Source organism: Triticum urartu, chromosome 6, assembly GCF_003073215.2.
Source record: "Triticum urartu cultivar G1812 chromosome 6, Tu2.1, whole genome shotgun sequence".
Lineage (NCBI taxonomy): Eukaryota > Viridiplantae > Streptophyta > Magnoliopsida > Poales > Poaceae > Triticum > Triticum urartu.
Genome location: NC_053027.1, coordinates 51386158 through 51403327, shown reverse-complemented (window position 1 = coordinate 51403327; position 17170 = coordinate 51386158). Strand labels below are relative to the sequence as shown.

General features: G+C 44.8%; 1 protein-coding gene across 1 annotated transcript; it reads right to left on the bottom strand.

Moving 5' to 3' along the window:
* Positions 1-10594: 10594 nt before the first annotated feature.
* LOC125513731 lies at positions 10595-14185 on the bottom strand. The gene is made up of 4 exons (XM_048678908.1): positions 14180-14185; positions 13647-13691; positions 11412-13444; positions 10595-11237 (listed from the first exon to the last, which is right to left on the bottom strand). The coding sequence occupies exon 3, from the start codon at positions 13365-13367 to the stop codon at positions 11445-11447; it is 1923 nt and encodes a 640-aa protein (XP_048534865.1). The 5' UTR covers positions 13368-13444; positions 13647-13691; positions 14180-14185; the 3' UTR covers positions 10595-11237; positions 11412-11444.
* Between the last annotated feature and the right edge of the window lie 2985 nt (positions 14186-17170).

The window sequence follows — 17170 nt, the reverse complement described above, 5'->3', positions numbered from 1 at the left end:
TTCATATTCATTGCCTGAGCTAAAAACATATCAAGGTCAACATATTAACGATTCTTACATCAATGGAAAACCGGGCATAACTCACAAATTCAGTACACGTGACAGTTCTAAATTGAACGAATTAAGTTGCAGGGTAAGCATAAAAACTAGTCTTATGGCTTAATTCCCATGTGCATGGGGGAACTTGGGTCATTAAGTTGACCCCGAATGAACTTGGGATTTTTGATGATTTTACGCTACTCTGTTACACGGGTGTGTGATCCCTTGGCTGAAAACTCATCAAAATTCATCGTACTCGTCCTCATAGGCAACATCGTCGACACCCAGTACCCTTCTCTTCCCATGCATCGCTAAATGGCCGTTCTTATGCAAGGGGTCTTCCATAAAGAAAATTGGGGTAGCATCGCTGGCAAGAATGAATGTTTTCATGTGATATGACATCATTGTCCTGTTAACACAGGTCTTCCTATACTCATCAATCCTTACCTGGCCAAGAGGGATCCATGCGCACCTGAATAATGCCACCTTAACTTTCACATAGTCAAGCTCCCAAATCTCTTTGATGGTTCCATACCTTTTATCAGCTTCATTTAGAGTCATGCATTCTATTCGAACAGAGTTGTTCTGATACGAGGTGTTCTTATCACGTTCCTCAGTGTAGAACGTGTATACATTTATGTCATATGCTTGGTACGTCAACATCATAGGTGATGGCTTTTGTGCCAACCACGTAGCAATGTCATCGATGGATCCTTGTGCCAAACAATTCTTCAGCCATTCGGCTTAGTTCTTAGTGTGCTCCGTCATCTCCACATCTGATGAAGGCACCATTGGTAAGAAGCTTTGGCGTATCTCCACCAAGTGTTCTTCGGCATAAGCAATAAGAACTGGGCTGTTAAGCAGTACCGTCAAATGAGCTTTCTCTGCCAATTCTCCGGGTGCAGCCATTTGCGTGCCAGCAAGGACCAGCTTACCTTTAAGCCTTTCCTCGTGGCGAGAGAGGGGTAAACCCATAGGTCTTTGTTTCATGTATTCGATGCAAAACTCAACAACCTCCTCCGCGGTATAACCTTGTAGGATGAAGCGCTTCAAGATTCCCATGAACCGCTCGAAGGGATACATGTTGCGAAGAAACACAGGACCACAATACTTTATCTCGTCGACAAGGTGCACAGTGAGATGGACCATGACATCAAAGAATGAGGTGGAAAAAACATCTCTAGGTTGGACAATATTCTTGCAATATCATCTTGCATATGATCCAACTCTTCAGGATTTACAACTTTCTGCCATAATTGGTTGAAGAAATCACAAAGGTCAATGAGTGTGTTTCTTATATCTTTGTCCATCAGATTCCTGATGGACACCGGGAGGATTTGTGTCAACATTACGTGGCAATCATGTGACTTCACGTGTCCCAACTTCATTTTACCTGAGCTCACATCCACGAGACTTCTGATGTTTGCGCAGTGGGAAGAGGGTGTCTTAACTAACAACAAATAGGTGAACAACTGTGTTGCTTCTTTTGTATTGAAATTGTAACTCTGGCGAGCTTTGATGAATTTGTCATCATCTTCTGCTTCACTCTTGCGTTGTGATTGATCAGCAAGCATACCGAGCCGTGAACCGTCACCATCCTTTCTTTTACCTTTAATCTTGAGCAGAGTACCAAGGATGCTTTCACATATGTTCTTCTCTACGTGCATGACATCGATGCAGTGACGTACACGTAGAATCTCTCAGTAAGGTAATTTCCATAACACCGATTTCTTCTTAAACACTTGATCCTTGGGTGTTTGTTGCACCGTCAAAGGGTGGTTCTTGCCAAGCACAACATTAATTTTTTTAGCCATGTTGTGGACCACCTCCCCGTCATAGGGTCTTGGGCCCGCACCTACCTCTGCCGTCCATCAAATTCATCTTTCATCTTTCGGTATGGGTGATTTTTCCGTAAGAACCTACGATGACGCAAATACACTGTTTTGCGCGAGTTGGGAAGTCTTCTGCTAGCTGTCCTATCCATGCATGTGACACACCCTACATCTCCCTTTGTTTTCTTCCCTGATGTGTTTCCTAATGTCGGCATATCTTGAATGGTGTGCACCAACATCGCATGTAGATCGAAAATCTCCTTTTTGTAAGCATCATAACATTTTACAGCAGGCGCATCTATCCACACTGTCAACGGTTCTTCTACCAGTAGCTGAAAGTAAATGTCGATGTCATTTCCAGGTTGCTTCAGGCCTTGGATAATCATTGACATCATAATGTATTTTTTTCTTCATACACAACCAAGGAGCTAGGTTATATATGCACAGAAGCACCGGCCATGTGATGTGATTGGTGCTCATATCGCCAAAAGGATTCATCCTGTCAGTACACTCCCCGAGCCTTATACTTCTAGGATCCTTGGCAAAAATTTCAAACTTTTTGTCTATTAATTCTCACTGAGCCCCATCTTTCGGGTGCCTCATAAACGTATCTGCAATTCGCTCATCATGATGCCACCGCAACCTCTTTGCCTCTCTAGGGTTTGCAAACAAACGCCTCAACCTTGGAACTAAAGGCAAGTACCAAACAACCTTGAACGGGATTCTTGTCTTGATCTCCTCATCCAATTTGTACTTTTCCTTTGCTCTCCTATACTTGTATTGTGCATGCTTGCATGTGGGACATGCACGCAAATCTCTATACTCACCACGGTACAATATACAATCATTCACACAAGCGTCTACCTTCTGTACTTCAAGTTCCAATGGGCAAACAATTTTCTTCGCTTCATTCGTGCTTCTGGGGAGCACATTATCTTCTGGAAGAATTTATTTGAAAAGACCTAACATCTCTGTGAAGCCCTTGTTTGATAGACCGTTTGCTGCTTTAAATCTGAGAAGCGCCAGGGTGGCACTCAACCTGGAATATTTCTTTTCGCAACCTGGATACAATTCTTTCTTGGAGTCTACATCAATGGTTGACAGATCCTTGTACCCAATCATATCCTTTTTTGGGCCCTCGAAATCTGCAATCATAGCACCAAAATCTGGCATATCAAGATCGTCGTCATATGCGTCGACGTCTTGGTTTTCCAGTGGGCGTTTCGGCTTTCCGGTGTTCCATTGGTAGCTTGACGCCTCTGCCCCGATGTTAGATTCAACATCCATGTGACATTGGTCGGGGTTTGGCATCTCGCTGCCCTGGGTATCTTCATCCATGACCTCCTCTTCACTGTGTCTGGTCCAACGTATATATCCATCCATGAATCCCCTAGAGACTAAGTGCATCTGGACATCTGCAACTTCATGTGACTCTGTATTGGCACAATCAGTACATGGACGCAGGATGTAATCCGCATCACCATTTCTCCTCTTTGTACTTTCAGCCAAATTCATGAACTCTGTCACACCACTGGTAAAATCTACAGTTTTCTGATTCTTCATCCATCGAGATCGTTCCATCTGCAGCACACGAATGGTAATTAAAAACAAAACAACAACATTAATACACGGATTAACTACTGCCCAAAGATGCATGCATAAATCACAAGGTTTTATTTTAATAATTACTGAGTTTGCTCCATGGTTTTATCCAGACATGCAATGACAAAAATTAATGGCCACTCAATTTACATGCAAAGCACTAGTACAACACTACACTTAGGAATTGAATACCTTAATTAAGCCACTCACGAAAAGAATACCTTAATTAATTAGCCGCGCGGCGACCTCCACCCAGCAGACAGACAAGCGCGATGCGGCGGCATGCTGAGACAGCAGGGTCGAGGAGCAAAGCTTAGTGCGGCTGCCGCTTGAAGTTCGACCTCCACTATCCCGCCATCGACCGTGATGGATGTGCTCGAATCACGCTGCCACCGACCTCGATGGTTGAGCTCCTCCTATCTCCCGCTGCAGACCGAGGATTTACCTCCTATGATGCCACCACCGCCCATAGACCGAGGATTGACCTCTTCTCCGGTAGCCACTGCCTAGGCCGCCGCCGCCATCACTATATGCAAAGCGGCTGTTTACACGGTATCTCACCGTAACTCAATTATATGGACAGGGTAGTACATCACATATGGTTATGTGACGGCAACCGTGTCTAACCTACGTTGTCTTCTCACACGGTTTGGTGCGGAAATCATGTGTGACGTTGTAATACCTAACACAAACGACATGTACAAACGGTGTGCCGTATACAACATCTATATAGTATCATTAGTAGTTCCCGACCGTTAGCTTATCTCCACAGTTTCCCCATTTCCCCCCAAATCCCTACATAGCCTCCAAATTCCCTCGCATGGCACTGACATTGGGGGAATGCGGACGAGTGGTGCTGATGGTTTCGGTGCGGCTGCTCCTGCTCGTATCGCCGCCATGACAGCAGTTGCCGCCGAGAACTTTCCTAAGGTCATCAGAAGGCAAGTGTACTACAGATCCGAATCGTCCTGTCAGGTTCCAATCTATCCCGATCTTTTTTATAGCTCCTTGCTGAATCCGTCCTGAATGACCCCCCCCCCAGGAAAGCGATCTGCCGCTGGATCCGGAGCTTTAATCTAGACTCCCACAACACGAGTTCGACTCCGAGTTTTGCGCCACCGAGAAGTACCAAAATCTGAGTTGTGTGCACGGGCACACTCCCGCTCGACGTGTATGCACGGAGGGATTGGAGATTGGCAGGCGGTTTCTCAGTCGACCCTTAGAGGTTAGTGCTAATTAAGTTCATCATTTTACTTCAGTTAATGCCACTCTCATCCAGAATACTATTTAACATTGGCAAGGATATGAGGCTTGTGCCTTTGTTAGCTGGCTGGATGAAGAATGACATGGCAGGGCTCGGAGTGTTATCACCAAGCTCGCAGAAGATAACGTAAAGCTGAAGAAGAAACTGGCTGATCTGGAATGTACAATCAGTACGATGAAGCAAGAAAGAATCAATCACAGGCAACAGATGAAAGCAAGAGACAGGAAGGAACTAGCATGTGCAGTTGTGGTTGTCGCATTAGCCATGTTCTATGCGTTGTTTGCAATGATGATTAGGAGTTCTGTTTGACAGTATTGCTAAAGTACATCTAGATGTGCTCTAAGTAATGCACATCTAGGTCCTATGCCATTGATGTTACGCGAAGATTCATGCAGATATTTTTCTTTGTCTTTTTTCTTTTCCTTTCTAGTTTGATTATTACTGGATTTATCAATAAAAGAGCTCAATGTATTGCTTGCCAATTTTCCTACTCCGTTCGTACCGGTACCGGTGCATAATCCCAAAACTCTTTCCTTGTGTTTTGTCCTAAAAAAGGAAACCGGCCAAATAGCCAATAGGAGTCCTACGCAACCCCGGGAATTTGGAGCGACTGGATACAAATAATCGCGGTTGATTATATCAACGGTTAGATAATACGTCAAACCACGCTTCAATCCTCGCTTCAATTGGCAGTTCCTCTTCTCTGCATACCCTGCTTAAGTGTCCACCATCTTCATCATTCCCGGCAGGCCGCGCTACACACTAGCACACACTCTGCAGCCATGTCGAGCAACAGCGAGGACGACAGTTCGGCCAGCAGTCTGGCGCCTGATGATAGGTCAACATCGGAATCATCCCGCTCGTCTTCCATGAGTCCGGCATCGAGCCCAGACCTTGATTTTATCCGGTTCATGGAAGGGACGCCACCTCCGGAGTCGTCAGACAACAACCAGACGGACGAGGAGCCGTCGGAGGACGAAGAAGAGGACGACGATGATGACGAGGAGGAATGGTCGAATGAGGAGGAGGACGATGACGACAGGAACGACGATGACGACGGCGGCGGTGATGAAAAGCCAACGGTCAACGGCAAGAAGCGTCCTCACCAAGACGATGTCGCGAAGCCATCCAACAGGAAGAAGTAGAAGGACTAAATTAAGCATACTGCATATATCTCTGTTTATCATGTCAATCTCATCGCAGACGGTTAGTAATATGTATTCGACAGAGATCTTCTACATTATCGCCCACAGGTTGGTTTGTTGAACTGTGTGCCCTAACAAGCACCCAATTCACAAAAAAGACCGTATGGGTTGTCTATAATGATCGCACACAATTCTGATTACCGACCTGTTTGTCAGGTATCACACACATCTTGTTACGCCGAACCGTTTGTGTTCACCTCAATCATCGCAAACGGTTCATCAGAGTGAACTGTATGTCGTATATCGCACACACCTTGACCTGGCTTCCCGTTTCTGTTGTTCTGTACAGATCAACCGTATGCCCTCATCGCACATGCAACTAAAATCTGAACCGTGTTTGATGTATCATCCATCGCAAACGTTTTGCACCTTTTTGACGGTTTTTTACATCACCATTTGCGATTAATGCATCGCACACAGTTTCATCAAAGGTTCTCTAATCGTAGTGTCGCGTTAGCAGCATCCTGCATTAGTGATAGTTTCACAAATAGCAAACACATAGTTCCACGTAGTTTCACAACCACTAGACACTACAAGAGCCAAGTATTCAAGAGCGGAATTACTTGCTCCTGCTTCTCTTGGAGGTACGGTCCTCGTTCCTCTTTGAATGAGTCTCTTCAGTCTTCTTCTTGGGCCATCGAGTAACCGGTCTCTGGAAAGGGTCCGGACTCAGCAAATTCTTCTTCTTTGGATTCCTCTTCGGCAGCTAAGATGGTTCAGATGATTGAGTTGGTGGAGGTCCATAATCTTCATCGTACTCCTCCCCATTGCTCTCATCCTCCTCGTCCTCATGATACTACTACTCCTCCCCTTCTTCATGTGTGGCCTCCTCATCCTCCTCCTCCTCCTCCTCCTCCGCAACCAACCTAGAGGACGAGGGAACATGGCTCGATGAGCCGATGTGACCCTGTGTGGTTGCAGGATGATAAGCTTCAACCGACCCAGCTCCAGCACACCCAAGCAGGCCTACCAGCTTGCGACAACGCTTCACCAACTTCTGCACTCACAATGAAACAAGGGCATAATAAGTATCAGATTTATGATTGCAAGTGAACAAGATGCATCTGTTCCGAGGAGGCTGAAATTGTACCTTCATCGTCCCCCTCACTTTGTTCTCAGATTTTATGCTCCTCTCCCCATTCTGTGATCGACTGATTCTTCTACCGGCTCATCCTGCAAGGCATAGACCACAAGAAACATCATAATAAAGTCAAACGCAATGAAATCATGGGCATGAAGAACAAGCGCGCTCACATGTGGAGCGCTTGGCCGTCGGTGTCGGTCGGCGGGCCCGGTGGGGTATGCTGATACATCCCAAACTGCGTGGCCACTCGTTGTGGCAAGTGCCACTCGACGGCATACACACAAATCATGCACATGATGCACCGCCAAAGACCACTATCCGCATCGCACATCACGTTCAGATCGAAGTCCCACTCTCGGTCATGATACGACCACCAGTTTACCTATTACATGTACATTGGTAAGTTCCCACTCTCGGTCAAAAGTGGAATCAAAGAGAAAGGTGGTGAGCGAGTTCATATACCTGCGTATGCGTCAAAGCGTCCAACTCGTTGGTGTAGGTCTTATACGAAGTTTTGTTTAGGCCCATGTAGAGTTTGACAACGTCCCACTCGTAAGCTATGGTGGGGTGTTGAGTCTCGTCGCCGTCTTTGCTATAGGCACCCCATGGGCGTCTTGGCATCTTCCTCGGACGCCCCACCGGCAGCCGCTCCCACATCCAAATGGAGAGGGCCCAGACAAAGCCACCCATATTAGACTTGTCTCCTGTCCTCTTGGTTGCATCGTCAAGCTGCAAAACATCAAATGAGGATCAGATATAACAAAATGTCATGGACATACTTTCGTAGATAGGCAATGAGATACTCTCTTACCAAACGGTATAGGTAGGCGAGAGATGCGGTCCCCCATCTGTACCCTGCATCCCAGTCGGCTAGGAATAACAGATACGACCAGTTGGCAGAGTTCCCCAAGCGGTCTGGAAACACGACCTCCGTGAGAAGATACCACAGGTAGGCCCTCGCGTACCACTCCACAGTCGCCTCATCGGCGTCTTCGGAGCATGTATTCCGGTGCTCCGAGAGCCAGGGTAACGATACACCGGATGTACGGTTACCTTTAGCACCGGGGCAGTCGCCGGTGAGGGTGGTAACCCTCTGCTACCAGTTGGTCCTTTCCACTCGCCCGGTGAGTGCTTGACCCTCGATCGGCATGGCAGTAATCATCGACCAATCCTCGAGGGTCACCGTCATCTCCCCGCATGGCAGATGGAAAGAATGGGTCTCCGGTCCCCACTGGTCAATCAAAGCTGCCAGAGCTGCGCGGACAAGCGCCGGCGGCTGATGCTTGAACTGCAACACGAAACCCAACAGTCAGGCTCTCTTGAAGTACGGCGCGTAGCGCTCATCGTAGTCCATATTCCCGGCAACCCCATGACTCCTCATGCGCAGTGGCTGGAGCATCTGTCAATCAGAAAACTTTGATCAATATTTCCTTCATATTACTTACCACTCCGTTCTCTATGAAATGGGCACAACGACCCTTGTCAAATGCATAGTCAAGCATGGAGTACCGTGGGCCGATGTTGTCCGCAAGAGGTGCCCGCCTTAATAAAATTTCATAAACAAAAGCATCATAAGCATAAGCATACATAAACAAAAAATGAAATTTCTTAGTTACATGAACTAGGGTTCATCTTCCAACATGCATATTCCTCCAACAACATCTACTACACATGATGGATCACATCATATCGGCATGCATCATATCAAAATAAAATCCTCCAACATGCATCATATCATCATTTTTAGCATTTTTTTAAATAGAGTTCATCTTGAATGTATTTTCTCCAAACAACATCTTCATATCATCATACCAACATGCATCATAAAACAAAACAAGTCCTCCCACATGCATTACATCATAATTTTTTTAACAAAAAAAAATTATGAACTAGGGTTCATCTTCACACTAACATATGAACTATTGATTAGAGTTCATATTCAATACCACTAGTTACTAAAGAACTAAGAACTGGAACTACAATCAAACTAAAACAATCCTAGGTGAAAAAAATTCCAATCTAAGTTCAAAAATATGAGGGATTCCAAGCAAATAATGCGTCGAATCGAAAGCAAGTTTGCAAAAACTACTTGGAGGGATCAGAGGAGCTTACGTTTCTCTCTTTGGGGCCATCTCGATCCGCAAAAACGATGAAGAAACGGTGAAGATCCGAGGGGGAGAGTGGAGGAGATGAAAGAGGGAGAAAGGGGCGAGGGAAAAAAAAGAAGAAACTGCCGACCGGGAAGGGGGAGGGGTGGGGAGATGGGCAGGGGCGCAGGGTCGGGCGAAATAACTGCTCGCACCCTACCGCCAAGGGTGTACCGCCAGCACCCCTGGCGGTAGGGTGCAACGAAGAGGGACGGCGGTCGTCTCCACGTGCTGACGTGGATTAGTACCCGATCCCTGGCGGTAGGATGTCTAACCCTACCGCCAGCACCCCTGGCGGTAAGAAAAAGGGTCAAATCCCGAAAAAATTCCCAACCGGGGTCAGATCCTGAATTTGTATGCGAGAAGGGTCAAAACACGAAATTTTGCCTCCCCCTGTACTTGTCTCCTGGCAGGAGCCATTGATGTTGATCTTCAGGAAATCTTCAGATGGCTTAGGCCAGTGATCGGTACACATGACACCAGTTTGCCTGCTCCTGCAAAAGATATACACATTGTATTATACTCCTATGTACAAGGGCAAAAGAACTACTATTATGCTCGATAAAAAGGTGATTAGTAAACTCGGTTACCTAGCGCAGGGCTGAAGTGGAGACCGCAGCAGGCAGAGGAGACAGGCACTCCAGCAACGACAGCATTGCGCGACTTCCAAAGATTTCATATAAGGGGAACGGAGTGCAAGGAGACATTGGCCTCTGGCTTTTTTTTTTTTTGAACCGGGCATTGCCCCTTTCCATTATAACTGAATAACGGAAATACAACATTGGCCTCTGGCTGCAGCAAAGAATCCACAATTCCCAAAGCACGTACAGACCAATGAAGGCCCGAGACAACCAAACATCCAAGACACATACAGCGTTCCCAGGCACACTTGCATCAAGCATCCGCCTCTGGCGCACGCAGGCGCAACAAAGACTCAGAAAACATAAAGACTGAAGCTTTCCTTTCAACACTATCAGCGTGTCTTTACGCTTTGCCTGTATAAGAAAGGCAGCCACTGCAAGAGCAACCCAGCGGTTTTGTGAACAGTCTGTAAAGGAGAAACATGCAGCTTATGCTCGGAAATCAAATCCTTACGGCAACACCAACACAGCCAAGTAAGATGTCACTGACAAGCACCAGGTTGGTTTCTCTCCACGTTGTTTTCGTATATTTGCATTTTAGGAAGATATGACTGTCGCTCTCGTCAAGTCTATCCATATCAATTCCTCTGCACTTTAGGTTGGGAAGTGGAAAGGCTATCCTAATCTCCAAAGGAACATGCATATTTTCCTTGGCAATTTTTCGCTCCATATTTGTTCCAACAGCTGGTCGTACATGCAGCAGTCCAGCACTGACGTCTTCCTATCCAACAACAGTAATACTGACATCTCCCTGTCCAAGAATACATCAAAAGGCTCTTATTACATCCGTTGGGAAAAAGAACCTAGCTTGCCCAATGACTAGGTATAAATTGTTCAAAACACAACCGCGAATCAGATTAAAGCCTGAAGCTATAATTAAGTTGCATGTAAGAACAATGCAAGCTTATAAGATTCAGCAACATATATAAAAACTTGTGGCCTTGATAAGGATAAGTAAACAGCTAGCTAGCAGTAGCAGGCATAAATGTAAAGAAGATCGAACAACTTCTTGTTAATACATATAAGCAACTAGCCTATTATTACATCATCACGGGCACAATACAAGTTGAGCAGCTAGCTAGCCAAGCCAAAAAAAAAACATCATGAATTAAAGATCATACAAGGAAGGGAGAGTAGGAAGATAACCCCCCGCCTGATCAGTTCGAGCACCACCTCCCCACCCCCTCAATGGACCAGGCCTGAAAGAACCGACTACTGATATTTCTGGGCATTTATTTATTTACTGCAGACCGTAGTACAGGGCATTAACCTCACCATGGACAGTTGCTATTGCGATGATGAAGCAAGCAATGTCATGACTACCCTTTGCACATATAGCAATGTCTCCATAACTGACGACCGGAGTCTGTGCTGAAATAGATGTGCAGTGCATCAATATTGTTCAGACCACTCCTTGAATCTCCTGTTGGAGCAAAACTAGCTCAGTGTGAATGCGCCGTGATCTCAATGCACAAATCAATCATACATGCTGGCATGCATTTAAACAAGAAATGGTAAAGGTAATCGTTTTTATAACCAGAGATACAATACAAAATTGATGAACAAATATCAGATAAAATAGACTGAGTTTACCCACCACACCACACCAGCATGGAAGCAATCAATTAAGTCAAGTAGTAATGGACTCCTCCATATCAATTTGCCTACAGTATGGTATGCTAGCAGTAGTTAGCTCAAAAAGATGTCCTGCGCTGAAATCATCTTTGATAAGGCTGATACTGCGCTCCACGTCACCAGTACGCCGATGCGCCATCAGCAGCCAAACGAAAGTAATGAGCTCTCCCCCGGTGCTCAGGCGTCGGGCATGCTCTTCCGGGCGGGACTTTCCAGCTGCATAGACGAGCATCCGCACCCACACCTTCTCTAGTATCGCCAGCTCGGCATTGATGCCCTGTTGATTTTCTAGCACCACCGTTTGCTCCTTCCAGAAGCCCAGACCAGGACCCTCATATTCTGAAGCCAACCACTCAAGAAAATTCTCCTTTCTGGAGGCAACATCGGCTGCTACCATAAAATCCTGCACCTTGCTGTTGGAGGAGGAGGCACCCCTGGACCAGTCTGAGGCAGCCGCTGCTACCATAAAATCCTGCACGTTGCTGCTCACGGGTAGCATGGCAGGTTGCGCCAGCAGCAGGTACAACATGTACTCAGATAGCCTCTTGCAGTTATCCATAAGACGCCGCCACCGCTGTGCTGCCTCTTGGTCTTGCTCTTGGACGGCCAGGTCAATCGGGAGCCGACCACTGCTGCTCACCATCATCGACTTCGCCACCTTGTGCATCACCACATCTGTCCAAATGTGTAGCGATAGCAAGGCCTTCTCGAAGGGGAGGACAAGTAGTGATCTATAAGCACTTGGAACGCAGATGCGCTCAGGAAGCCACCCCCTGTCATGACCTATTGTTTCATGGATAAGCTCCTTCATCTCCCTTGTGATGTGGGCATGCTTGGTGTTTCTTATCTTGTTCCACAGTTCACTAGCTCCAAATACGCCTGCCATCTTTGACATGATGACAGTGCTACTCCACCTTCTGTCCGTGCTTCTGCTTTTGTTGCAGCAGGAGCTCAAGAAGTTGTACTGTCCCATTGAGTTTGACCACCATGGCTTGGTCTCTGGTTGGATCCTCATGAACATAGGCCAGGCCACTCGAGTGAGCAGCACACGACACCATCCAGCTCGAGCTTCCAACAATGGCCACTCCAATGGTGACATGATCATCACAACGAAGAATGAGCAAGCTTCCAAGCAAACTGCTCCAATGAATAATATGTAGGTGATGGCAGCATCAACTCTACTTCTTCTGTAGTCGACATTGTTGTATACTGATGTTGTTTGCTCAGCATAGGCACTACTACTCACCATCATCTTGACATAGAGCACAAAGGCAATCACTATGGAGGCGAAGGAGACACACCGAAGGATGGCGCCAGACCTTGTTTGAATCACCCGAGATTTTGTGTAGAGGCTGTCATACATTATGCTAAGCTCGATCTCCGCCCTTTTGAAATTCAGTTGTGCATCCCCTCTCGGAACCTCCCGATCGTATTGATACAGAAAGTACTCGCGAGTTAAATCGTCCATGTCGAAGAGTTTCCGTCCAGCGAATATATCCCGCACGCCTCGCTCCCTGAGAAGAGCATACCTAACAATTTCTTGATAGGTCTGCTCTTTTCTTTCATTACTGAATCCTAGTCCAAATTGAAGGGATGCTTTCTTAGCTTCTGTGCTAGTGGAACTCCTGAGGCCTTCCTGGCTCCCCAACTTGAGTGCCCAAATCCTCTCCCCATACTTGATGATCCCATCAACGAACAACAATGCAGCCGAGATTAAAAGTTGGTAGTATGACAATGTTACCCATTTCCACAGCACATAGACAACTAGGCATGCTTGGCCTAGCAGCATCAGCAGGTGCCTCAACCACAGCTCATTGTCCTCCAATGAAAAAGCAGTCACAGTGTCCTGTCCTCCAAGATGGATAAGAAGGAATGGTGCCCACAATACCATGAGCTGATGAGGGGTTTCACTGGGCATTGATTTATGATGATCATCATTGTTGTCTGTGGTGGAAGTGGTAGCAACCTCGCGTGAAAGAAGGCCCAGAGCATATGCTGCAGTGAAATCAGCTGATAGGTAAGACAACCATGTCATGATCCTAAGCAGCCTATGGTCGTGGCGGCGCCGAAGGCTGCCGGAGAAGAAGAGGAATAGTTGCAGGCAAAAGCTCAAGAGAATCAATACATGGATTTCCCAGTCGCTGAATAGTTGCATAATGGTAATGAACTTTGAAGCTTCTGCCATGGATCGACTTACGTACTCTTGGCAATCCTAGGTAGCCGGTTCTCTCTTGATTTGCAACTGCATGGACATCAGCGGTTTCTGATAATTAGATGCAATCAGGGTATGTTCTGCATCTAGCTAGCTAGACTAATTAAGCAAGAAAAATAACATCAGATAGCAGAGAATTCATGACTCATGACTAAAGTACTTTCGTCAAACTACATATTAAGTATGTTGACCGTGCCATATGCATGATGTGGGTAGGTAGGTAGATGATGTCTTCCATCTAGCATATTTTTTAGATTTTTATCCAAAATTTATTTTTCTGGGAAATTCTCGCAGTATTTTTAGGAGCTGTTTGGACATACATATATGCAGTTGAACGGATATATCCCAATCCCACATTTCTACTCTTCCTATCTACCTCTTAATCCAAACGGCGCCTTAATTTAGTAGTATCAGCATGACCTTGCAATGCAAACATAGCCTCTAATTACATGATGCTCAGCAAAAACCTAGCAATATATAATATATGTGAAAATTGGAATTGGTGTATCAAGGCATACCTGTTGGCTGAGACACTGAATACTCCAGTAATTCCGTATTGAGCACCCAGCTCACATGCACCGCCTTTAACTGGATATATGTGTGCCTATCGTATGATCATATCTATTGAATGTTATAGGTGGGATGATTTCATCCGTGTCATCATTATATACATGTGCTCAGATATCATCGAGATACCTAGCAGGTGTTGCAAGCTAGGGTCTTTATTCCTTTCTCTTTTTCGGATAATGATTCCCTTCTCTTTTTAGACAGTGGAAGCATTTATCGATTATATTCCTTTCTTGTACTAGAAGCCATAGAAAAGTCGGGGCACAATTATCTGCATAAATTAAGTGAACTCTGACTAACAAAAGTAAGCCTTCAAATGAAACAAGTTTTCAGAAAAGTACTTACGCATGGTCTTTATTTTCTGTGCAGTGTTCTGTGACCCCTATTTTCGAAACATACCCTTGACCCAACTGTAGTTTGATCTAATTTTTTTTTTACTTGTTCGGATGGGAATAATATTAAAGCATAAACAAAGAGCAAAATTAGATTGGTATTTCTATGATCTGGAGCAGAAGATCAATAGATTGTTTGCATAAGCCTACTGAAGATGTAAGAAAATGTTGTGATAATAAATAGTAGCACTGACTATGATAGGTATTCCAGATCTTGTAGCTTTGCTTTCCTTGGATGCCTTAGCAAGTTGATTCTTGCTCAAAGCAAGAGAATTATTGATCTAGCCTTCTTTCCCATCATCCTTATTGCAAATCCTTTTCCTTTACCTTAGACCCAGGTTTCCTCTCCACTTGTTTAACATCCATTGACTTTTTCTTTGCAGGAGATTCATCGGGTTCTTCACTCCAAGCATGACATTTCAGTCTCATCAATTTCCTCTCCCAACGATAAATTCTCAGAACCAGACAACTAGTGTTGTCTTGATCATCATTCCTTTCTCAGATTCAAGTGCTTGCTTCCATCTCTCACTCCTTTTTGGATTATAAAACCAAACATCAGTATTCTGGTACTTCATACAACTATACAAGAGTTAAAAGGACTGTCGTGAGACACCACTCTTTTGATCATTGGATAGTACCAATCTGTTCTTGCAAATATAGGTGAAATTTACTATGATATGCTATTGTCAACTATAGGAAGAATATCCAGTCAATATATCAAAAAAATCAGTGGTCTACTATTTGTGTTCCCTTTTCAGAAAGTTCATTTTTCTCTTTGTCCAGAAAAGTACATATAACTATGAAGTACGGAAAGAAAAGGTGAGAAATAGACATGGTAGGGAATACAGAAGTAGAATGGAAATGGAAAAAGGCGAGGCAAGAAAAAAGGTGTTCAGCTACAGTACAACAGAATAAGCTAATAAACATGTCACTTGTTGCGTATTACAGAATTTCGAGTGCTCATATTCTAGTAGATGAAAATGTATTACTCCTTAAACACAGTTTCCAAAACAATTGACAAGGTGGTGTGAGTGTATCATCTCAAGAGGTAGCAACGTCAGTTTCACAGCGAAGTTGGAAATGTTCCTAGAGTCCCAAAGGAAGGTAGCATACACACACCGTGGGTAGTTAGTTTGTGGCAATGTCCAATTAGTAATTTCTAGACACATGAAGGTGATAGAAATGAATGACAACAATGCGAAAAAGGGAAGCATGAGTTCTCAGTGTTCTCCAACCAGTTTGATGTGCTAAACGTGTATTCAGAGTCATATACTCATCCCAACTGAGCTAATTACGCTTTATTTTGGGTTCAGGCCACAACAAACAGCTTCAATTAATACTCTTTGGGTTCAGGTCACAATGACAAGCAGCTTCAACTAACCCAAAAAAGAACTATAACAAAAATAAATATATTATTATCTTTCTATGTTCTACTACTGAACATTCTGATTAATATTCTGAACCAAATCAAAGAGTAGCATATGGTTCAAAGATAAAATAGTTCATTTTTTGAAGTGAGATCATGATCCCATTTCTGTTATGATCAATGGAAGTAACAGTGTCCTGCGGTCTTACAACTTGGAACAGGTACATAACAGAGTGATCTCACATACAGCTTTTGGAGAAAACATACACCCTACTGCTGATCTGTAACAGCAGAAGGTAGAGTAGCATTTGTACACTAGATAGTGTAAATTTGAAATTTTAACCAGGCTGAGTCAACTCTACCTCTTACCTACCAGAAGACATTTAAATAAAGTACCATAAAGACCAGTCAGTACCTCTATAGCCCCAGTCTTCATTGATGGCTTCTGTCGGGCGCAGCCGCACCACCCCCTCGACAGCAACCACTGTGGGCCAGTTCTTTTCGACTTGTTCCACTCTTAGCCTATTCACAATAGAGTAAGCTTGAAGGTATTCTGGCAGAGCTGTCACCTGCAGATAGAGTAGAATAAACCCAGGGCTTGAGATCCCTATACAGTTTGAACAACAATGACAGTAAACATCAAATCTAGAACTGGTAATCTTGTAAGAATTAGTATCAATAAAACAGATACTGCATTTTATTTCCGATAAACCACAAAGGGGATGAGAATATTAGTTTGACTGTGTAAGTTATGTGATCATGCAACAACGGTAGCTACTGTGTTTACTTTTGTGAAGAAAGAAATATCAATACAGCAGCAACTACTCTACTCCACAGAGTACATTACAATGATCAGGACTTCGCAGCTACGAGATCATAAACCGATGTTCCTCTAGGTTTGCAACAATAACAATGATAACAACCAAAGGTGCCACCAACGACATCAAAAAAAGAAATGACTCACTCACCTGGACCATGCCGGATGAGTCGCGGACAAGGTGAGGCCCACGTGGGAGCAGCGGAGGGTGATCCAGCCACAGGGTCTAGGACCAGGAAAGTAGCGAGGCGCGAAGGGCTAGGCGAACACCAGACGCAGCATTTCATAAGAACAAAGACTGCGACATTTCATCGAACAGGACGCGGGCAAGGGTGAGCTGATGAATCTTGACAAGAGAGAACGGTAC